Consider the following 25,174-nt stretch of genomic DNA (forward strand, 5'->3'; position numbering starts at 1 on the left):
ATTGATGCCTTCATAACTCTTCCAAATTCGCAATTGATTTTTTTATGATCCTTTTTAACATTAACTATATGGGCAATCTGTAAAGCATCAACTGTGTGGGTAATATTGGCTTAACTCCAAGTAGCCTGATGACGTTTAACAGATTAACCTCTACATTAGAAACACAAGTAGAAACAAATAGAAAGACAAAGAGATAGGGAGAAGTGGGAAGTAGAGAATGAGGGAAAATGAGAACGAGGGAAAGAAGAAAAGACATACCGAGGGGAAAGTGAGAAGAGAAATGGCGGAAAGATCAGTAAAGGAAAAAGAGAAAGAATGAGACCTATGGAGAAGATCATAAGAGACGAAAGAGTAGGTGGCAAATACAGAAAAAGCAAACACACAAAATTACAGCCATAGTTTTACCCATTATGACCTCAAAAACCAGAGCTGTGTCTAGGCTTACCTTCAACCGGGGGAATAAAGTTCAGTTCCAAGCCCTGTATTTAAGTGCCGTGGTCAAGACAAAGTGGCTTATTAATACCCCCCACTCCCACAGACACTCAGCGCCAAGATGCCCCGATAGCCATCCTAGCTACTCCCCAGTCACAAGCCCAAGTGGAATAAATCATGGGCCCTGAAACAATTTATCCACACACAGTCCACCCAATATTATCAAAGACATCCAGTAAGTACAGTAACATTGATAAATATGTCAGAGAATTGTTCAATAATGTAAAATCATCACAGAAATTACCAGTTTGCCAGTAACTGGAGAGAGAATGCAAACTGGACTTCTATCTGAAAAACTAGAATAATCCTGACCCTTTGCAGACATATTGCCTAAAGTCTGGAGATTGAATTAGGTTTACACAGACAGATTTAGAAGCCTAGGGGGAGCGATGTATGCTAATTGGGAGTGGATGAGGTCCAACTTCTTCTACAATGTTCCAAATACTCAGCAGTAAGGGAAAACCATTTCCAGGGGCTCTTTGATCCCACAGCAGACATCAGCTCCGTCGCTCCATTGAAGACAAAATTGTGGTGAAAATAGCTACAAAATATACTACACAGCAGTACTTGAGAATCATGGACTCCAATTGCCATGGGGAAAGAGTGTGCGTGTATTAAATAGTGAGGTTTGAGAGACAAAATTTATGAGAGCGAGGGATCAGGAAGGGAGAAGCTGTGTGCCAGAAATAGAAAGTAGCCTATATAGAAAAACTGAGAGAAAGATCGAAAGATGGTGACTGAGAGATGTTTTTTTTTTGTTTTTTTTTAAAAAGGGGAAGATAGTAGGCGATAAAAAGTTAGAGAGCTGTGTAAGGAGACAGTAGTCGAAAGAGATATATGAGGAGGTTAGAGACACAGAGTCAATGGGAGAGAAATAGAAGGTGAGACAGAAAACGGGAAGAGACTGGGGGAGGAAACCACATTCGGCAGGATGAAGAGGTAACTAAGATGAAAGGAACACTGTAGGAGAAACTGATACACTATGTTATGCCTAGTGCAGGCATAACACAGCTATTGAGGGGCGGAGCATGACACAGGGATCAAAGTACAACAAAGACCGCAAACCTATGTCGTGTACTACCCCCTCAGGCGCTGTGCTAGGCATAACACAGTACCCTGAATGTTCCATATATTTGATATATTTTCAGTGTATGGGGAGCTCAATCATCTTTAGTACTTCATTATACTAAGTACACAACACAGTAATGAAATAGTCAGGTTCACACATTTAGAGTAAAAAACGACTTCACTACTATTCGCTAATTAAATATGACAACTTCTTTGGGGTCTGTAGTAATCCTATAATGCTATAGGGAGGTAATATATTGCTGATGTTGCATAAAAAATAGTATAGCATCTATGCTTTTATGCTCCATTTATGGTAAAATCAATATAGCCATATTCTCCATAAAAGTCAATGGCCTATATTTACTAAGCAGTTTACGTCAATTTTTTACACGTGCTAAGACAAAAAAAAAATTGTCGTAAAAAAATCGTGACTTTTCTTACTATTCAAATTTGTCACTCGCCAAATTTGAATAATAATGAGAAAAGTGGCTGTGATCTCCAAGGAGTTGTAGTTTTGGCCACATTTATTAAGTAAACTAAGTAGAAAAAGGTGCTAAACTTTTTTACAGCTCGATTACTATAGTTGGTTCTATGTCTATCTGTCTTCTCCGAAGAATCCTCACCATGAGCACTGCCTCTGTCTTCATTTTAGCTGTTGTTTTCTTTCAAACCTATCACCCATTTTTCCTCTGGTGGATTCTATCCACATCAATCCCTCTCTCTTTTTGTCACCCATGTGAAGCTCCCATGCACTATTCACTTTCCTGAGACCCCTTAATGACAAGTGACTGATATATCCGTCAAGAGCGGGTGCTAGTTCCTGCATCCTGATGGATATATCAGCGATAGTAGAATGGCTATTAACCCCTTAGATGGCGCAGTCAATAGCAACTGTGGCATCTAAGGTGTTTAACAGCGGGAGGGGTATGGGTTACTATGGCGGCCAAAGGCCTAACAAAGATTTTATTAAAAATTCTTAATATTTTTAATTAAATGGTTCACCTAAAAAAAAGAAATACATATTACATACCGCCACAAAAGTAATGACCCGTAGAATAAAGATAATTTAATATTTAACAGCAATTCTGCTAGCAGTTTTTTGTTGTGTTGGCATAAAAAAAACACAACAAAAAACAACGGATTGGAAACATGTTTTATCACGCAAAAGTACTAAAACATAAAAAAATTATAAATATTTAGCATTGCCACATTCATACTCACCTTTAGAATAATGTCAATATGTCAATTTTATGGCATGGTAAACGACAAAAAGAAAACCTGAAAAAACAATTCCAGAATTGCTTGTTTTTTTGCATTCGCTTCCAAAAAAACACGAATAAAAGTTAATTAATAAATTATAAATTATATATAACCCAAAATGGTGCCAATGAAAAATACAACTCGTCCTTCAAAAAAGCATACCCTTATACAGTTGCATCGTTGGAAGAATAAACAAAGTTATTTCTATAGGAATTAAAAAAGAAATGGTTTGGTCATTAAAGAGTAACTGTACTTTTGATATGTCATAGAGATTTATGAGAAGTTTTGATTGGTGTGGGTCCGGGTGTTGGGATCCCCACCATCGCTGAAACGATAGTGTAGAAGAGCTCAACTGCCCTGCATCTTCGGCTGTTAGGCTGAAGACGACACACCTAGAAGTGTATGAGCCCATTTTCAACATAAAAAAAGTGCAGATTACAGCCGAAGATGCAGGGCATTAAGCTGAGCACTTCTCCACCATCCTTTCAGCGATGGTGGGAGTCTCAGCCCCCGGACTCATCAAAACTTTGGATGTGTCTGTATGACAGGTCAACAGATACGCTTTAAGGCCCAAACAGGCCTGGTCGTTAAGGGGTTAAGCCATCTGATTCTACTGTGCAACACAAATGCTGCTCTCAAAAATCCATGAGCCATCTGCTGTCTCCATTCTCCTGCTATAAGCTGCAGGGGACATCTCTCCATACCCTAGTCCTCTCTCTTTTTAACATTCGTACATTCATTGTATGTCTTCTCCTGTATCCTTTAACTGTGCGCTCTGGAACTCTCAGGCAGTGTGCAACAAACTCTACTTTATTCATGACTTATTCTTATAGAAACTGCTCTGTCTTATGGTGGTCTACACTTCTCTCATGGCCCCAGACCTGAGAACAGGCATGGTGGAGAAGCAGGCATACTTCTTTCCCGACACTGCACTTTTCAGGTCATTCCCTCGATACCATCAGTCACAATCACCTCGAACCCTCACTAACATTCACCTCCTTTGAGGTCCAGATTCTCAGACTTTTCAACCCGTTCTTCCTTCGAGTGGCGGTTGTCTACTGCCCCCTGGGTCACCTTGCCAGATCCTGGATCACTTTGCTGCCTGGCTTCCTTATTTCCTATCCTCATAACCACTCTAATTATAGGTGACTTAAACATCCCCATTGATAACCCAATCTCCTCATCTGCCTCTCAGTTTCTATGTTTAACTTTCTCTCTAGGCCTTTCACAACTTACTAATTCTCCTACACATGAAGACGCAAATTCACTCAATCTGGGCTTCTTCCAGGTCTGCTCAGTTTTTGACTATTAACTTTCCTCTCCCCCTCTATGACCACAACCTTCTATCATTTACTATTAAAAATGATCCGCCTCTTCAGGATATACCTGCCCATCACACATACAAAAATCTACATGCCATCAACACTCAGCAACTCATGGACAATCTACAGTCCTCATTTTCCCCTATTTCTTCCCTCTTTTGTCCCAAACGGTCTGCCAAACATTACAATGAAGCTCTCAAAGTGCTTCAAACCTCCTGACACAGACGGTGGCAACCTTGGCAAACGCCTCCAACTCATTTTCTAGAAGGGCCGTCCCTGGAGAAAATTGCATATGTCTGCAGATTCCCCTTATTATAAATTCATGCTTAAAACTTTCAACTCTGCCTTTCACCTTGCCGAACAAGCCTATTTCACCTCTCTCATCTCCACACTATGTAATAATCCAAAACGACTCTTTGATATTTTTCACTCCCTCTTTAAAGCCTTTTTTAGGCCAGTTATTGGGTGTGATAGCGTTTGTACTAACACTCATTCCCGATCATTGCCCTGTGGAAACGGGGCAGCGATCATCCAATGAACAAGCAAACACTCGTTTTTTCGGCCAGAAAAATGGTCTCTAGTAGGCAGCACTTCTCCCTGTGTAAACAGGGGATTTGCTGCCGACAAGATACAAAATGTTTGTCTCCATACTTGCAATCATTGGTCCATTTAAATGGAGCAAATGAGCACCAATCATCATGCCGCATTATTATTAGAATATCTGCACGTGTAAAAGGACATTTAGTCCTAACGTGCAGTTGCCTATCACAGGTCTCAGATATCAATCCTGGCCACTTATTTCAAAGTTAAAATTGATAACATCCGGCATGAAATTATTTTCTAGCCCCCAAGTAGCATAGATCCTCTTCACTCAAACTCTTCCTATATTTCCCTTAAGAATAAGTCTCTAGTCTCCTCTCTCTTTGTCATCCTACTACCTGCATTAGTGATCCTATTTCCTCGCACCACGTTCAGTCTTTCTCCCCGGCTGTCACTAGTCACCTCACTAAAATATTTAACCTCTTTATTATTTCTAGGATCCTTCTCCACTCTTTTAAACATGCTGTTACAACACTGTTACTGAAAAAAAAATCTCTTGACCCATCTTGAGCTGCTTACTACCGACCTGTCTCTAATCTCCCCTTCATCTTTAATTCCTGGAACACTTCGTCTACTCTCGCCTAATCAGCCATCTCTCTACTAGCTCTCTTCTCGACCCCTTACAATCTGGTTTTCGTAACAAAATCTTTATAAGACTGAGCTCTTCCACCATCTACTAACCTACCCATACCTGATGTCTCCATCCCAGTGTGTGGTACTACCATAATTCCTAGGCAGCATGTCCGCTGTCTTGGGGCTATGTTGCACTCAGACCTATCCTTTATTTCTTATATTGAACCACTTGCACGCTCATGTCCAGTAGGGGATCATGATATGGGTGGTTCGGGCTACTGAAAAAACTATGCAGCGCGCTAGCGCCGCTAACTGCCACTGTTGAGTAGATGGGGGGTGCAGGGATAGTTCTCATAGATAGCCTAGCAGATGTGCGCTTGATCGGCACGTCTGATAGTGGTAGAACATGCCTCTCTGATGCTGCACACACCACGCCAGAGAGAAACAGGAAAACAGATAGGCAATGTAACATACCGGGAAGATTCCCGTTGAGCCGGTCAGTGAGTGGGCCGCCCCCATACCACCAGCTGCCAGCGCCCCTGCACACAGCACACTCTGTGCTACTCGGAATTGCTGATTGGATGAAAGCCTGTCAGTCTCCCTAGCTGACAGGCATTCATCCAATCAGGAGGTCCTCTTGCAGCTATGGGAGAACCAATGGAGTGACAGTGGGCATAGCCATGACGAATGGGCGGCCCCTGCAAGTTAAAGCAGGCAAATTATAGGAGATAGTGAAAGAGCCAGGCTGCAACGAACGTACTACTAAAAGTAAGGGCACGTTCAGACGGGTCAGAATTGCTGTGGAATTCCGCTGCAGACAGTCCGCAGTGGAAATCCGCAGAAGACTGTTTTTTCATTCGTTTCAACACCTTTTTAGTTAACTTTGTGCAGACGTTGTGGAAAACTCAGCTGCGGAACATAGGCTGCGGTGCGGAATTTACAGTCCGTAGCATTCACAGTCTGTTGCGGACTTGCTGCGTACTTGTTGCTTACTTGTTGCAGAATTTCTCCATTGACTGGGATGGAATGTTTGAAAGAGAGCAGGGTGTGATGCGAACCTGAATCCGCAACGACAAATCCGCAGCATTTTACCTAACATTTTAGCCAAATCCGCAACGCGGATTATGTGCGGCATTGATGCGGACAGTGTCTGCAGCAATTAAGCCACGTCTGAACGTGCCCTAAGAGTAATGTTGGGGACAAAGTCTCATTATATTTAATGTGCTGGGGCAGGTGAGAAGTAAAAAAAAAATTGCAGCATTCATAAGGCTGGTTTCACATGCTACGGTCAAAATGCGTTTTCTACCGCATCATTTTCCCTAGATTTTCCGAAAATCACGGCAAAGTGCACCATTTTGCCGTAATTATCCAAAAATCACCGCTAAACTGTGCCATTTTCCCATGTTTTTCTAAAAATCACGGCAAAACCGTGCCGTCTTCCCACAATTTTTCTGAAATTCGCTGGAAAACTGTTTTGATGCAATTTTATGAAAAGTCGCAGGAAAACGGCGCGGCTTTGCTGCGATATTCATAAAATCACAGCAAAATGGTGCAGTAAATTTTTTTGGACTGTGGCATGTGAACCCAGCCTCATGGATATGCGCTGCTCCAGTCCCCTGTTCTATAACTCTGGGTTCACACGTCGAGGTCAAAACATGTCTTAACTGTGCCGGAAAACCCAGCCTCAAGCCGGGTTTCCACGTAGTGTAAACGCTGCAGAATTTTCGCAACAGAATTCTATGCGAAAATTCTACAGCATTTACAGTAGCAGCAAAGTGGATGAGGTTTAGAAAATCTCATGCCCACACAGCGGAAAAAAAACGCAGCGTAAATGCCAATAAATTAACCGGTGTTTCGGAATTTAAATCGGCAGCATTTATGCTGCGTTTTCGATGATTGTCTGTTGCCGGTTTTCCCCATTGAATTCTATGGGGATGCAAAACCCCAACAGAAAGCTGTGTGTTGCAACTTTTGCAGCAGAATCGCTAAAATCGGAACTCAGGAAAAAATAAACAAATCATACTTACCCAGAACTCTCTCCTTCTTCCTGCAGTCCAGCCTCTCGGGGTAACGTTTCATCCGATGTGACTGCTGCAGCCAATCACAGGCTGCAGCGGCACATTGCCTGCAACGTCATCTTGGGAGGCCGGACTACACGCAGAAAAGAGAAAGGGGGTAAGTATAGACGTTTTCATTTTAACCCCACCGCAGTGGAAACTCCATTAAAAAAACTGCACCATTGTGGTGTGGTATTTCGGACGGAAGGTGCTACGGGTAGCAGGTCGGAAACGCTGTACAGTTTTTATGCAGTGTATCCAACCTGTGGGAACCCAACCCCAGGCTGGGTTTTCAAGCTGCAGTTTTTGTCCTTTTGTTTGCTCGATTAGCGCAATATAGTGGCTAAATGCTACAGTTCTTTAAGTGATTTTTTTTTTAAACGCTGCGTTTTGCTGTAATTTCAAAGTAGTCGGGGGGGGAAAAAATGCACGATAACCCCAGTGTGTGAACCTAGCCTAAAGTGAAAAGAGAAGCCCCTCCCTTCTAATAAATGACTATGATCTGTAACCTGTTTCTCATCAAAGGAGGGGAATTACCCTTTGGCAAAGATCAGACGCAGTTAGGGCATGCCCAGACGTGGCGGAATTCTTCCGCAACTGTCCGCATCAATGCCGCACAGAATCTGCGTTGCAGATTCTGTTGCGGATCTGCCCAAAATGGGCAATAAATTGATGCGGACTAGCTGCTGCGTATTGAGGTGAAAGTACTTCCCTTCTCTCTATCAGTGCAGGATAGAGAGAAGGGACAGCCCTTTCCCTAGTGAAAGTAAACGAATGTCATACTTACCGGCCGTTGTCTTGGTGACGCGTCCCTCTTTCGGCATCCAGCCCGACCTCCCTGGATGACGTGGCAGTCCATGTGACCGCTGCAGCCTGTGATTGGCCTGTGATTGGCCGCAGCCGTCACTTAGACTGAAACGTCATCCTGGGAAACCGGACTGGAGGAAGAAGCAGGGAGTTCTCGGTAAGTATGAACTTCTATTTTTTTTATAGGTTGCTGTATATTGTGAACGGAAGTCACTGTCCAGGGTGCTGAAACAGTTACTGCCGATCACTTAACTCTTTCAGCACCCTGGACAGTGACTATTTACTGACGTCGCCTAGCAATGCTCCCGTAATTACGGGTGCACACACGTAGTCACCCGTAATTATGGGTGCACACACGTAGTCACCCGTAATTACGGGAGCCCCATTGACTTCCTCAGTCTGGCTGTAGACCTAGAAATACATAGGTCCAGCCAGAATGAAGAAATGTCATGTTAAAAACCAATACGCTCCGCAGCACACATAACATCTACATTACATCTGCGGACTTCATTGCGGAATTTTGAATCTCCATTGAAGTCAATGGAGAAATTCCGCAATGAGTCCGCAACCAGTCCGCCACAGGTCCGCAACAACCATTGTATGCTGCGGACACCAAATTCCGCACTGCAGCCTATGCTTCACCCCAATTGCCCGCTACTGTAAATTGCTGTGGATTTTACCTACGCAAATCTTTGTGCACCTATTATGTCCTGCCCCCGGCAGGGCTTAATAGAAGCCTATCAGAATCACAATATACTGCAATACATTCGTATACGTTAGATCGCTGGTTGAAGTCCCCTAGAGGGACTAATAAAAAAAGTAAAAATGAGTTAAATAAAGGTTTTTTTTGTGTAAAAAAAATATAAAAAAATGAAAAGTTCAAAAAACCCCCCTTTTCCCCTTTTCGCCCTAGAGCATAAGTAAAAAATAAATAAATAAATAAACATAATTGGTATTGCCGCGTCCGTAAAAGTCTGAACTATTACAATATATCATTATTTAACCCACACGGTGAACGCAGTAAAAAAAAATTTGAAACACCGATATCTCTATTTTTTGGTCACCTAATCTCCCACAAAAAATGAAATAAAAATTGATCAATCCGTCGCATGTACACCAAAATGGTATTATTAAAAAATACAGCTTATCCCACAAAAAATAAGCCCTCATACCACTTAATCGACGGAAAAATAAAAAAGTTATGGCTCTCGGAATTTGGCAACAAAAAATACATTTTCTTTTTTACACTTAGGTTTTTACTTGTAAAAGTAGTAAAATATAGAAAAAACTATATATATTTGGTATCGCCGTAATCGTATTGACCCACAGAATAAAGTTAACATGTTGTTTTAATTGCACAGTAAATTCCGTAAAAACTGCGCGCAAAAAACCATGGAGGAAGCACAGTTTTTTTTTACATTTCTACCCCTCAAATAATTTTTTTACCCTTTCCTAGTACATTATATGGCAAAATAAATGATGCTACAAAAAACTGCAACTCCTCCTGCAAAAATCAAGCCCTCATAGTACTATATCAACTGAAAAATAGACGTTATGGCTTTTGGAAGGTGGGGAGGAAAAAACGAAAATGAAAATCTGAAAAAGGCCTGCGGCGGGAAGGGGTTAAAAGCTATGTAAACCTTTGAAATCGTATATACTGTATACTAATAAATATATATAGATTCTGTTGCGGCTTTGCCTAAAATGTGCAGTAAATTGATGCATACTAGCTGTTGCGTATTGAGGTGAAAGTACTTCCCTTCTCTCTATCAGTGTAGAATAGAGAGAAGGGGAAGCCCTTTCCACAGTAAAAGTAAAAGAAATTCATACTAACCCGGCCGTTATCTTGGTGACGCGTCCCACTTTCAACATCCAGCCCGACCTCCCTGTATGATGCGGCAGTCCATGTGACCGCTGCAGCCTGTGATTGGCTGCAGCCATCACTTGCACTGAAACGTCATCCCGGGAGGCCGGACTGGAGGAAGAAGCAGGGAGTTCTCGGTAAGTATGAACTTCTTTTTTTTTACATGTTCATGTATATTGTGATCGGAAGTCACTGTCCAGGGTGCTGAAACAGTTACTTCCGATCGTTTAACTCTTTCAGCACCCTGGACAGTGACTATTTACTGACGTCGCCTAGCAACGCTCCCGTAATTACAGGTGCACACACGTAGTCACCCGTAATTACGGGAGCCCCATAGAATTCTATGGGCCTGCCTGTGCCCTAATAACGGGCCGTGATTACGGGCATTTAGTCTGGCTATAGGCCTAGAAATACATAGGTCCAGCCAGAATGAAGAAATGTCATGTTCGGAAAACAAATACGCTACGCAAGACACATAACATCTGTGGACTTCATTGCGGAACTTTAACTCTCCATTGAAGTCAATGGAGAAATTCCGCAATGAGTCCGCAACAAGTCCGCTACACGTCCGCAACAACCAGTGTATGCTGCGGGCACCAAATTCCGCACCGCAGCCTATGCTCCGCAGCGGAATTTTCCGCAACGTGTAAACGAACCTAAAGGAAAAGGTGTTGAAAGCAATGGAGAAACGTGTACGCTGCGGATTTCCGCAGCGGACTGTCCGCAGCGGAATTCCAGAGCAATTCCGCCACGTCTGGTCATGCCCTAAAGATTAAGAATCTTGTATTCTTCTTTTATGTATTAGGAAATTATTTATAATATATAATATACTAGCAATGCTAAAAAATATGGTAATGCATAATACAATAGGTGTCATGTATGAAAGGTCAGCAAATACGAAGTTAATTGTTAAAGCGGTTTTCCCATGAGGGACATTCATGACATATTCACGGGATATGTCATAAATGTCAGATAGTTGCGTGTCCCACCTCTGGCTACACTATTTCCGTAAACCCCATAGAACTGAATGGTAGTTATAAAAACAGCGTAGCTCGCATGCTACGCTGCGTCCGTAACTGCCATTCTCTACTATGGTACTTACGGAAACAGCATAGCTCAGCGAGTTACACTGTTTCCGTAACTCCCGACCATGTAATCAGGAAGTGGCCGGGAAGCAGCAAGATCAGACAAAGGGACCTATCTGACATTTATGACATATCGTGTGAATATGTCATAAATGTCCTTCGTGGGAAAACCCCTTTAACACCTATAACCAACAGATACAAATCAGAGTTTTTTTTTTCAAATAAGGGGCATGGCCAGATCTTTGTACAGCTACATTACCGGAGGCTGTCATAGAACTGTAGCACATTTTATAGCTTCCTGATTTACTTATGACTAGATATACAACTGCTTTGTACATCTCATCAGGTGCAGAGACATAACTTGAAATCCTAGGCCCCAATGCAAAATCTGTAACAGGGTCCCTCGCCGACCATGTGACATTTATAATGCTGGTGTTATCTTATGTGGCAGTAAGGCCTTAGGGACCCCTTAGGCACCAGGGCCCGATGCAATTACGACATCTGTACCCCTTATAGCAATGTCCCTGGTCAGATGAATTACCAACAGTGTTATAATAATGTCTCAAATACCACTTGCAAAAATGTGATGCCCCCCCCCCCCCCCCAAATAATTTACTGGTGCCATGGGAAGTTTTGTCACCCCCCTTCTCTATTGATAATCTCATTACCCATATTCTATCCTTATTTTCCATGGTCTGTTTGTAGCAAACCTTTCATTTTATGAGCAAAGTGAATGGGTAAACCCTAAGCCATAACCAATAAAATATAATCTGTGACTGAGCCTGGGCCATTCTTAATATAGGTAGAGAACAATGGCACTTCTTGTTCCCTCTGATCTCCTCCCAAGTGTGATCCAGTCACCACACTGCCACTTATAGTTGTAGTACAAAGCAGCTTTCCCACGACTACTACTACTATTATAAAAGATTAGCTGGACCATAGGGGGGCACAGATTATTATACTGAGAGATGCCAAACACGACTTGTACCCTGCAGCACATCATAATATGCTCAGGGAATACTTGGGAACACATGAAATGTAGCATTAATGATATATGTTATAATTTAATAAGAGGCAACCAGTTACATTCCCCAAACAAGATACAAACGCAGAATGATGTGTAACCTTCTGTTATACATTACGTTTATATAAGGCTGGTTTATAAAATATGGAGCGCTTAGATTTTTAATCAGTGAGACACTTTAGTATCAGATCATATAAATGACATAAGAATACAAATATTCTATTATAATATTAGTAATTACATATTATAACATGAAACTTCTCAGGTTGTATTTGACCTGGTAGTTACAATGATAACTCAGCGTATTTATATAGTCACAGTGAGAGGGTGAAAATGTAATGCACATAAATCATAAGACGCTGTATTTTGCAGATTAATTATGTGTTACCTGTATATTAATTATATAAAACTGTATTGTGATTTTATTAATTATATGGAGCTGCAACAATAGAGTCTATACAGCGGTGGACATACCACATGTGTGATCTTTGTAGCTGCAGAGGGGCCCCGTCAGGTATGGGGACCCTCTGCTACCTCAAAAGCAGATAGCAGAGTCCTACTGTCTGATAGATTGCATGTAAGGGACAGAGCTAATGAATTTTATAGCTCATAATTACTGATGGATTGTTGAAAACATAAGGGTATGCTCTATGACAGGGGATGCTCTGTTATTTGATATCAAGGGGCCCATATGCTGTTCTTGCATGGGGCCCTATATTGCCCGTGTGCACCCATGAGTCTAAAGGAATATAATATATAGGATTTATTATATAAGTGTGATATATACATTAATTAAATCTAACCATAATATTAAAATATGTAGCAATGTGATATATAATACGAAAATAGGCAGCACTCCAAAAAAAAAAAAAAATTTGGCCTGTATTAGCCCAATTGCACGTTTCATTCCTTGTGTCCAGGACCTTTCTCATATATACTGTGTGTGTGTGTGTGTGTATATATATATATATATATATATATATATATATATATATATATTTTTTTTTATTTTTTTTATTTATTTATTTTTTTTATTATTATTCACATATACATGTGTGTGTGTATATATATATATATATATATATATAGCGCATTATTTAGAGATATGATATGTGTGTATAATATATATATATATATATATATGTATATTTATTTATTTTTGTGTATATACATTGGATATATTCTACTGTAACATATACATTAGATATATTTAACTGTAACATGTACTAATACTGTAATGATGAATTGTACATGACAGCAAATTTGAACAAAACTCTGTATATGACCTTACTGAGAACCTTGCAGTCCTATTTAAACCTACAGATAGAATATTGTGGTACTGTATAATAGTGTCAAATGGCAAACTCAGCTCTGCTACATCAAATATTTCCTGTACATATACATAGGTGCAATATATATATTATGTATGTGAAATATGTATAATAGTTAAAGATAACTGTCAAAAAAAGTATAAAGTAAATAAATATATTTATTATATGTGCAACATATTGAATAAGTGACTACCACATATATCTTACTAGAAATATGTATATAACTGTAATATGTCTGTTATTTATTTGTTATAAAAAAATATACAACTGTAACATATGATATAGAATATTAATGGTTTCTTTGATATGCATATAATAAGTATATTAATGGAATGTAACTGCATACTAACATTTGGGTCTTCAATATGTATACTAACATTAGGTAACTTTCATATGTGTAATAATATATATAATAATTATATAACTAAATAAATGTTTATGTAACTAGAATAGATTATATTAATTACATGTCAAATGTTACTGAGCTGGACTTTGTGGAATAAATATCTGATGGTTCAGCATAGATCTACTGTATCTACATATAGGCTAATGGCCTTGGTGGGTCTTCGTTTCTGTGTATCAGAAGAAGGATGAAAGCTGTGAGCTGTGGCCTCCACCTGTCTTGCTGGACAGTTTTCTTGCCTTTGGCCAAATAAAATTGTCAAGTAATAAAAGGACTTTAGAAGAAAGAACAAAGGACATGAAGAAACGTTGTAAGAAATCATTTGAAATGACTTAAAGAGACCCAACCCAAGGAAACCCTGGGGATGGATATTGCGCTGGGAGGCTGAAATTGGCACTTCATAAACTGATCATTTTCAAATGCTTAAACCTTAATCTAAACCTTGATGTAGAAATTAAAAGCGGAACCAATTGATTTAAGCATGAGTCACCCTTAATGGGCAGGAATGCGCTCTCCTGACCTCAATGAGTGGCCTGCCTAGCTCCAGGACTAGGTGGTGCTCCACAAATGAGATCAGAATGTGTCCCCCCAGTGTCCTTCCTGCTCTTGGGTGATGTCCTTTATTGTCCCCATCCAATCTTCAGAAACGTTGTCTAATTACAGCAGAATGATGTGATGGAGTCAATATGGTTTGATCCGTCCACGGCTTTGATCTGCACTCTCTACATAATCCAGAAAACTCTTTCACTACCGGCAAGAATTAGGACTAGCTTTAGGAGAATTTAGGATGAGCTCATTCCTTTAGCAGCAATAACAAAGCACTATTCTTATTATTAGGGGCGCAGCTCTAATTTAACTCCTGTTTGATCTCCTGTAAATGGTTTCGGTAACCCTGTAATTGCACGAGATGTGTCAGGGTCCTATAGAATTATTTATAGTAATAATATAATGGTTATATAAACTGAGACTTCACTGTACTAACATCTCTGACATGTCTGCCTCACTACAACATGTACAAATAGGAAAAATGCCTTCTCGAAATGCACCACTATAGTGTCATATACAGGGACTTGGATGGGACTGCTAACGTTATTAAACTAATAACAAGATTAGCTCATTATAACGATATAACAAATGGCAATAGGCTACAGATTATTCCAGACTACAGATTATAATGTATAACATTAAAAACAGATATTGGATCCTTATTAATAGATTAATATCAAGTTCATCTCATAACAATGATGAAACAACCGGCAATTGCCTTCAAACTACTTAAGACTAGAGATTATAACAGTACAGAGAGGTACAATCTGTGGTTTTTATATACATGTTGTATATAAGGTATCTGGTATATACATATATACGTTTATTTCTTTGATTTGTATAGCAGAAACTAGATTTGAGTAACTGGAGTCTGAGGCTTCAGCTTGTTCCCCGCGGAGGAGCGCGACTTGGAGCTGCTGTGGAGTCAGTCAGTGGGAATGATATTAATACGTTATATTCATCACTCAGCATATGCTAAATCATTTGCCTTTCTTCTTCCACTGATTTATTTCGTTGCTTTTTGGACATAAACTCAGCTTCTGTTTTTCTCACAAATTACCTCTGACCAAAAAGACCATTTAAACTTGCAGGAAATTGTGCCACCCACAAGAAACTAATGGGGCTATTTACATGATCAGAAATTATAGGAGGTAACTGAAAACACTAGATATATATATATCGTCTATATCATTGTACCAAATGTAGTTTTTAAATAAAACAAGGACATATTACTAAACAGTTTATAAATGCAAGTTGTGAAAATAAAGGCAATTTTAGGTTCATTCTCAGCAAACAAGTTATGTGCTGCTTACACTGTATATTCACTATATATATATATATATATATATATATATATATATATATATATATATATATATATATATATTCACTATATATATATATATATATATATATATATATATACACACACACACAAAATTGTCAATATACAGTATAAAAACACACACACACACACACACACACACACAACATAATTGTGTGTGTGTGCCATCTTTTCTATGTGTTCAGGTATGTAAGAGTATTTACAGTTTGCAGCTGTTATTGTCCTAGTGACCAGGCCATGGTCTACAGCAAAGAAACATAAAAATAATTTCCGAGAATTTGTCCCAGTCACTGCTTTTTCTCAGACTAAATCTCACCCACTTGTTTATCCAAGTCATGAATATGTATAATTGTGCCTACTGGAGTGGTCTCCCTTTATTCGAGTCCTAGACCCAGTCAATGTGTTCTTTAGAGGTGAGAAGTTCAGACATGATTTTCACTGGGAGCTTTATGAACACAGAATCAGAATACAATTGCAGCTTTTGTTCCCAATATCTGGTTCTGTTTAAGTTTCACGAAACCTGTGTTGTCTTATGTCATAATAATATTATTAGCACAGAATTGCTATGTCAGATCCGTGCCCAGTACATGCTCTTTGGGGTGCACCATGCTTTACTAATCATTTCCTTCCTGAATCCCACCAAACACTGGGACTTTACAGCTCAGACTGCTCCTGCTATTTCCAGAACAGTCTCTTACCCCCATGCTAGACCCCTAACTCGTTGTAACTTTCCTACTCTAACTGATGCACTAAGGACAATGTTTATGTAATTTAGAATGTACAATATATTCAATGCAAAGGTTTCATATTAATTAGGAGTATACTATATACAACATATTACATCTGATTTTAGATAGAGATAGACAGACAGATAGATAGAGAGAGAAAGAGAGAGAGAGAGATGATAGATAGATAGATAGATAGATAGATAGATAGATAGATAGATAGATAGATAGATAGATAGATAGATAGATAGATAGATAGATAGATAGATAGATAGATAGATAGATAGATAGATAGATAGATAGATAGATAGATAGATAGATATTAGAGAAAATAGATAGACATTACATAAAAAGACAGGCAAATATTCACACACACACACACACACACACACACACACACACACACACACACACACTCACACACACTCACACACACTCTCTCTCTCTCTCCCTCTCTCTCTCTCTCTCTCTCTCTCTCTCTCTCTCTCTCTCTCTATACAAATATACACATGTGTTGATATTCTTCACTGCGGTGTCTTACATGTCTTAGCTAAATTACAAAATACATTTTATACTTACATACTATTAATTTCCTCAATATGAAATACATAAAATATCTAATATTCGGTATTAATGAGTGTAAAACAAAATACTTATGCTTCCATCCATGGGGGACTTTTTAATGTGTTTGTTTTGTTTGGCATTTTTTTTTTTACTAACGTGGATAATAATAATAATAATAATAATAATAATAGTAATAAATGTAATAATAATAATTATTATTAATATTATTATTAATATTATTATTATTGTTGTTATTACTACAGTAATGATATTGGTTTATTTTCTGGAATGGATATTGTTCTGTTATGTAGTTTCAATGTCCTAAATACAGTCACGTAAAAATAGGCAACAAGCGGCTTTTAAACTCTACTGTGACCAACTCTCAGCAGGTATTGACAGTCGGCATACCTAACTTGTAGTTCCTCAAAAGTAGATTTTTTTTTTTGTGTGTGTCATACAAGCAGGGCTATACACTGTGATGCACGGGAAGAAGTTGATACATTTTATTTCGACTACAGTATCTCAGCAACAAATGTTTATTTTGTAACTTCTTGGTATAAAATATTCATTTGGCAACTACTCCTCCTGATCTGAACGCAGCTTCTGTTTATTTCTTACCTAACCTTGCGCAGGCAGATTGATAATTCTAATAAATTCCTACCCTGATCCTAACCTCGGCAGCTAGAGAGCAAGGATCGTCCACCATAATGAACAACCAATACACTATCCTACACTTGTTACAATAGAGAAGAATCATGTATTACAGCTAGACCATATGGAAGACTTGTATCTTACATCATGTTTGTTTTAAGAATTCAACATAAACCACAAAGCAGCGTTGATCAGTCCAAGATGTGACCTGTCAAATGTTTTCTCTTTTCTTTGCAGAACTACAAGAAGTTGGGGAAAGTTTGATAAATTGGATTTCTGATGATTTGGCAAGATAATGTATATAATGTGTCAGCGGATAAATGAAGACTGTGTGGAGCTATTAAGATGTGAAATGAGATTGATTCTAAGTGAGATCTAGCCCTGTATATTAATGTATTGAGGATCGGAGATCCTGGTGAGGCTTGGTTTGGGATGTTGTACTAAGGAAATAGAAGTATCTGTCAAATAATGATATTTTACAGAACAAGCAGCACTTGAACAGAGCACAATTTGTTTGAAACGTTTGAATAGAACAGGATTTACGTCTCAAACATTTAGTACTGTATTTTCATCTATATAGAGACTGTGCATAGACCATTCTGTGAATTTAGGGGTGACATTGCATCTTCAACAACTATATGATCATTTATGATGTGTTTCCTTACCTAAATTGACGAAGCTCATGACCATATCAGCATCATTGAGAAAGTTGGTATCATGCAGGCTGGCTAAAGGGGGGCTCTGAGTGGTCAGTGGGGCTGTGCGATAAGCCTGGGCTTTCCTGGAATAACCATTGGCCACTGCTGGGTATCCCCTCCTTAGCCCTCTGCTCTCTATCATAGACCCACTCAGAGTGTACCCCAACATGTCATGTTCTTCTTCATTTGCCATAACATTATATAGGTCCAGCATGAAGAGTGGTGCAGAGGACGCCTGTTTCCCAGGTGAGAAGGGCCTTGGTCTATGAGGTAAGCCCAGAATGGAGAGGATCTCTCTTTGTATCTCCTTCCTCTCGTGGTTCCTCAGTCTCCTGTAGATAAAGCTGGAATGCACATGATTTTCCCCAAAACCTTGGACAAGGCAGCAGCAGCTACAAAATATGGCTAGCATTACCCCAAGGACTTCCATATCTCTCGAGCTGCTTCTTTCCTGACTACCTCTGGAGCTGAGAAGACTTCTCATTAATCAAGGAGACGACACACTGCTTACGTCAATGTCACTGGTCCATCGGACATCTCTGGAGATAAGTTCTTGAGATGTCACCACCAGCCAAGTCCACTTGGAGCTGTTCCTTGTCACTATGCTGTGGATAGAAGTTGTTGGAGGTAGAAAACGTCTCTTTCATGAACAGAACTGAGTATTTCCATGTTAGTTAATACAGGTCACAGTAGTTGCTAAGTTTCATCAAGTTTCTTGCTCAACTGTCCTTAGCTCTAAGACCTTGGACTCTAGGCTTCCATAGTGCTCTGCCGTCGTGATAACGTTACCATGTGTGTCCTCTCATCCTTCCTCAGGAGCTCCCTGTTATTCTGCAGAAGTCCATGTACAGCCCTGCTGCTGCTGTTTCTGTTATTTCCACCTTCATGTAGTGCTCATATAAATATACAGCGCTCCTCTACTGAGATCTAAAGACCAATGTAAGCAAAACCCTGCTGGGAAAGAAGAGGCTTCTCATTGTAATCTGAGACCAGTAAGGCAAAGCACCATTAACCCCTTCAGCTTTCTTCTCCAATTTTCTACACTCACTACAAAGGGTAAATCATTATGGCAACAAATACATGATGTCTTTGAATGTGTTTGCAACTCATTGGTATTATGCATTATTGTAGTGTATTAGCTCTTTTAATAGAAGTTGCATAGGAGGTTTATGTTGTACTTGTATTTAGTTTTATGCAGCACTAAACAATATGATTTCTGTTGCTTTTAAAAGGGCAGATTTCAGATAGAGCTACAAGTATCATTCACACATATGTGTGTGTGTGTAAACTTTTCTAGAGATTCTCAGAACTACATATAAGTGAGATAAAGTAGTGATCATGGGGACAGACATTTTTTAGGCTTTCTGTCAAATAATCCCATTGAAAAAGAGGATTGGCCTCTCCCTAGCCTGAAATGGCTATTTACAGGGAACAATAGATTGCATTTAATTTTGCAACAATTGCAAATTAGACTTTAATGGAAATGTTTTATAAATAGATTCTGGTTAGTGTATGCAGGGGATTGCAGGGGTCTGAAATGTTGCTACTCCAATAAAAACGTTGAATATTTCATATGCAGAACAGTTCTAAGCTTTTGTATTGCCTGCCCTAGAACTACACAAGATACCCGCTATTCTTACCAGTAATCAAGGCCATGGCAGGTGCCCACTGTATGCAGGTTGACCCCACAGGTTGTGTATCCCAGTAAATCCGGACACATATTGTATAGCCTTTTCTAATAAATTGCACATAATTTAGAAGCCTGCACTATTTGTCCCACAAAATACCATAAAGGCAATGGAAGTAAGTAGAATCTCTTAGTACATATGCAGACGTCACATTATAAGTTTGTTATTAAACACTATGTGAAATATAATTACTGCACCATGACCCAATTAATTGTGGTATCATGTATGTTATCTGTGGTTTACATGGGACTACAGATACAGTAAAAGTATTTCATTACTTTCATTACATGAGACTATTCATGTATGCACAGAGTTGAGAAAGGGAATGTTCACGGTATTGTCTACTTGCATGTTTTTATATGAGGAAGGGATTGAACAGCAGTTGCATTTTGTCAGATGCAATTGTTCAGTCTGTACTCCACTTTAATATGGAAAAAAAAATGGCAAAAGCTATGTTTTTTAGAAAGATATATGCGTTTCACTGTTGTTGTTTTTTTTTACTCCCGATCAATGGAGTATGAATTGAGCAACTCATGCAGATTATGCAGTCTACGCATCAATGGGCAATCTTTTCCGTAAAAAATAAATAAATAAATTTTCAAAAATTGCTGGTGTGAACTTAAGGTGCCCATATACAATAGACAGAACTCAGTTGATGATCTTACAGTGTTTGTATGGTGGCCTCCCAACTCTTCCCCGATGGCAGTTGGCAGGAGAAAGGAGGATTGGGCAAGTTGGATTCCTGATCCTTTGTTCCCAAACGATATAAGCCTCTGCCAGTGGTGTCTGGTAATGGCTTACTCCACTCTCCCATTGAAACAAACTTGCATGCTTGCCGAGCAGAGTGTGAATTTTTCAGGGGCAGTCGGGAAAAACAACCATCGGCCCACAGTTGTTTAATGACCACCTTCACTTTCAGCTGAGCTGAGTTTATCATTTGGCACAATACACCTTGATATCACATATCAGTATGAAAGGTGGCCATAACCAAGGTGGCAGACAATTTTTAGACCCAACTTCTTCATAGAACGTGCAAGTTTTACTATGTCATCTGTGCAATTTATTTAGGTACAGAGGAGTAACATAAGTGGTTACCTAACAGCTGTGTTACTGCTTATTTTTGTAGGAAGCTATAGAATGGGCCAAATACAACCCAACCTGTCTGAGCCCCTGTAAGGGCAGGTTCAGACGTGGCGGAATTGCTGTGGAATTCCGCTGCGGACAGTCCGCAGTGGAAATCCGCAGCAGTTTGTAGATTGTTTTCCACACCTTTTTAGTTATCTTCGTGCAGACGTTGCGGAAAACTCCACTGTGGACCATAGGCTGCGGTGCGGAATTTTCTGTCCGCAGCATACACTGGCTGTTGCGGACTTGATGCGTACTTGTTGCGGAATTTCTCCATTGACTTCAATGGCGTTTCAAACTTACACAATGAAATCCGCAGATGTTATGTGTGTTGCGTTGCGGATTGCTTTCAGGAACAGAATATTTCATCATACTGGCTGGATCTATGTGTGTCGAGGTCTATACCCAGACTGGGATGGAATGTTTGAAAGAGAGCAGAATGTACTCTTCACCTGAATCCGCAACGACAAATCTGCAGCATTTTACTTAACATTTTAGCCAAATCCGCAAAGGAATCTGCAACGCGGATTATGTGCGGCATTGATGCGGACAATGTCTGCAGAATTCCGCCACGTCTGAACATGCCCTAAGAGTAACATGGGGTAGCAGGGTGGGATAATTGGTTTATTTCAGTAACATCTATCTATCTATCTATCTATCTATCTATCTATCTATCTATCTATCTATCTATCTATCTATCTATCTATCTATCTATCTATCTATCTATCTATCTATCTATCTATCTATCTATCTATCATCTATCTATCTATCCATATACCCACCCATCCACAAGTATTAAGTAATGATATGCAGTAGCTATGTGTGTGCTTGTATATTGTATGTAAGCAGATCACACTGTTTATGTGACAAAGTTCCAGGACCCCTGGCTGTGGTCTTTCTCAGGTGTTCTCCTCAGGGAGAATGTGCTGCCTAAGCCTTGATCACAGGTGACTTGAAGAGCATGTAATGTAATATTCAGGACCATGTTAAGACTCTCATTGATGTTTGTTCTTTTAAGAAGGATTTGGGATTTCTTTTGTAGACCTTAATCCCCAGGACTATATGGGCATATTCTGCTATATGTCTAATTATAGTATCTTGTTAATTTTCAAACAACCGGATCATGACTTTACACATTATGGTGGACATGTATAAAAAAAAGTGTTGTTACTATGAATTGTTGCAAGTGTACTTCAAAAATGGTACTGAGGCCAAAATATCACTATCCACCATTTCCAACTGGAACAACATTTTTTCAATTGGGTTTGACTTTATACACCAGATGTTTAAATTGTGTAAAGCAATTTTCAGAAATGTACAACAAAAAAATAGCCATTGTACGAGCTTTCTTACTCCTCATACATCATGTGACATCTATGTGAAAACATCTCACGGACACAACATTTTTTGGGCCTATTTTTTCGTTTCAAAGGTCAAATAGAAACAACAGTTTTATAAATGACATCCTATTTATGTTTATAATAGTTAATAAAAATAAAAGGAACAACATGCAGGATAAGAAAAATCTTTGTTTATTCAATGATCATCAATTTCAGACTGTTTAAAAATGGCACATCACGTCTAAACTACACAAGTGATTTTTGATAATAAACTCAGACATCTAAAATATAGTATTATAATCATGTAATTTAGCATTTATAAACCAGGCTTGTTTGCTCATGTGCAATTTGCAAGGAGGTTGAATTGAGTACCTCCATTTATATCCTGAGGACTGTCCATGTATCCTTTTTGTAAATAGTTGCCTGTCACTTTAAGAGGACTACAAAGTTTTGCTGAGAGACTACTCAGTTATTTATTTCTGTGGGGCATGTATATATATCGTGTTGCTCTCGATATACTTATAATTTTGTCTTTTAGGTCAGCTGGATGACTGTGTATATGTGCTGTAACTGGACAATGAATGAGTCTTCTGAGTTAGGCTGGGTTCACACGACCTATTTTCAGACGTAAACGAGGCGTATTATGCCTCGTTTTACGTCTGAAAATAGGGCTACAATACGTCGGCAAACATCTGCCCATTCATTAGAATGGGTTTGCCGACGTATTGTGCAGACGACCTGTAATTTACGCGTCGTCGTTTGACAGCTGTCAAACGACGACGCGTAAATTGACTGCCTCGGCAAAGAAGTGCAGGGCACTTCTTTGCAACATAATTTGAGCCGTTCTTCATTGAACTCAATGAAGAGCAGCTCAAGATTACAGGCGTCAAAGACGCCTCGCATAATACGAGGAGCTGCTTTTACGGCTGAAACGAGGCAGCTGTTTTCTCCTGAAAACAGTCTGTAATTTCAGCCGTAAAAGCCAGCTAGCGTGTGAACATACCCTTACAGTTACAGGCGAGGTATGCTAGGCCTAGGAAGTGCTGGCAGGGGACAGAGCGGCTTAAGACGCTGCGTCACCATCTTGATTTACGGGGACAGAGGAGAGACCATATAAGGAGCAGGTTTGGCGCCAATGATGGTGTGCGAGAGAACAGTGTGGGGTGTCAGAACTGAGTGCTATTGATCTGAGTAAAAATTAGATTGGGAACTGGTTGCCATCGAGAGCGAGCTTGTCCCTTTACATTGAGGTGAAGGAGACTGGAGGCTGCTGCAGTAGGGGTGATGAACCAGAAGTCGGACAAGGGTCTATGCATATCTGAGACGGAGGTTGTCTACTGTAAAGTGAGCGAGGAAAGCAGTATGGCTGCTTTGCTGAACGGTGTCCAGAGAATCTGTCAAGTAATAGATGGTTAGCTAGCCATATGACCATTAGAAGTCTGGGGGTGATAGAGGGAGGACTTGGATGAGGGTGGTTTGCAAGTGTTCCGTGTACGCCAGAGCTGGAGCAGTGAAAGATGCTGTGAATCGTCGCCTAAGGGGCTAGCTCTAGGGAGTCTGCTTTGGCTGTGAAAGTAGTCAGACCGGGTTTGCGAACCAGTAAGAGGGTGAGTGCTGCTGTGCTCAAACCCAGGGGAGGCTGTAGGTAGGTCCTGGTGGAATCTAGAAGGATCTGTGTTCTAGTGGGCTTCTTAGATTGCTACAGTGAGGACTGGTTGCCCTGTAGGCCTGAAATGTGGCCTAGTTAGTACTGTCCTAGATTGAGCTGGACTGGGTGGAGTACTTAGTTGGAGGGGTAGCGTGTACGAGCCTTTGAGAGTTAGAGCCCTAGAGAGATGGTGATTGAGTGTATGGAAGTAGACCTGGGTATGTTCTGTAGTCCCGTAGTGAGATTGCATATTGGACAAGAGTAAGGGCATGTTCAGACGTGGCGGCATTCTGCAGACACTGTCCGCATCAATGCCGCACATGATCCGCGTTGCAGATTCCGATGCGGATTTGGGTAAAATGTTAAGTAAAATGCTGCGGATTTGTCATTGCGGATTCAGGTGCAGATCACACCCTGCTCTCTTTCAAACATTCCATCCCAGTCTGGGTATAGACCTTGACACACATAGGTCCAGCCAGAATGATGAAATATCCTGTTCCTGAAAGCAATCCGCAACGCAACACACATTACATCTGCGGATTTCATTGCGTAATTTTGAAACTCCATTGAAGTCAATGGAGAAATTCCGCCACAAGTACGTATCAAGTCCGCAACAGACAGTGCATGCTGTGGACACATATTCCGCACCGCAGCCTATGGTACGCAGCAGAGTTTTCCACAACGTCTGCATGAAGATAACTAAAAAGGTGGGGAAACCAATGGACAAACTGTCTGCTGTGAATTTCCACTACGGACTGTCCACAGCGGAATTCCACAGCAATTTCGCCACGTCTGAACCTGCCCTAAGAGACGAAGGGAACTGTCACCAAGTGTAGCACCGTTGAGAGTCAGGGAACTGCAGGCCTTGTGTTAGAAAGCCTTGGAGCAGGGCTAGAGGAGGGTGATATACAGTATTGGGGCACATTCAGACGTGGTGGAATTGCTGTGGAATTCCGCT

At 40.0% G+C, this 25,174-nt stretch overlaps 1 protein-coding gene across 1 annotated transcript in view; it reads right to left on the minus strand.

Moving 5' to 3' along the window:
* The window catches only part of BMP5 (bone morphogenetic protein 5), a 139,100-nt gene extending 119,842 nt beyond the window's left edge, over nucleotides 1-19,258 (minus strand). The window contains exon 1 of the mRNA XM_075864140.1: nucleotides 18,383-19,258. Within this exon, the coding sequence (XP_075720255.1) occupies nucleotides 18,383-18,899 (517 nt within the window). The 5' untranslated portion in view covers nucleotides 18,900-19,258. The remainder of the gene's footprint in view (nucleotides 1-18,382) is intronic.
* Between the last annotated feature and the right edge of the window lie 5,916 nt (nucleotides 19,259-25,174).

This window comes from Rhinoderma darwinii, chromosome 4 (genome assembly GCF_050947455.1).
Source record: "Rhinoderma darwinii isolate aRhiDar2 chromosome 4, aRhiDar2.hap1, whole genome shotgun sequence".
Classification (NCBI taxonomy): domain Eukaryota; kingdom Metazoa; phylum Chordata; class Amphibia; order Anura; family Rhinodermatidae; genus Rhinoderma; species Rhinoderma darwinii.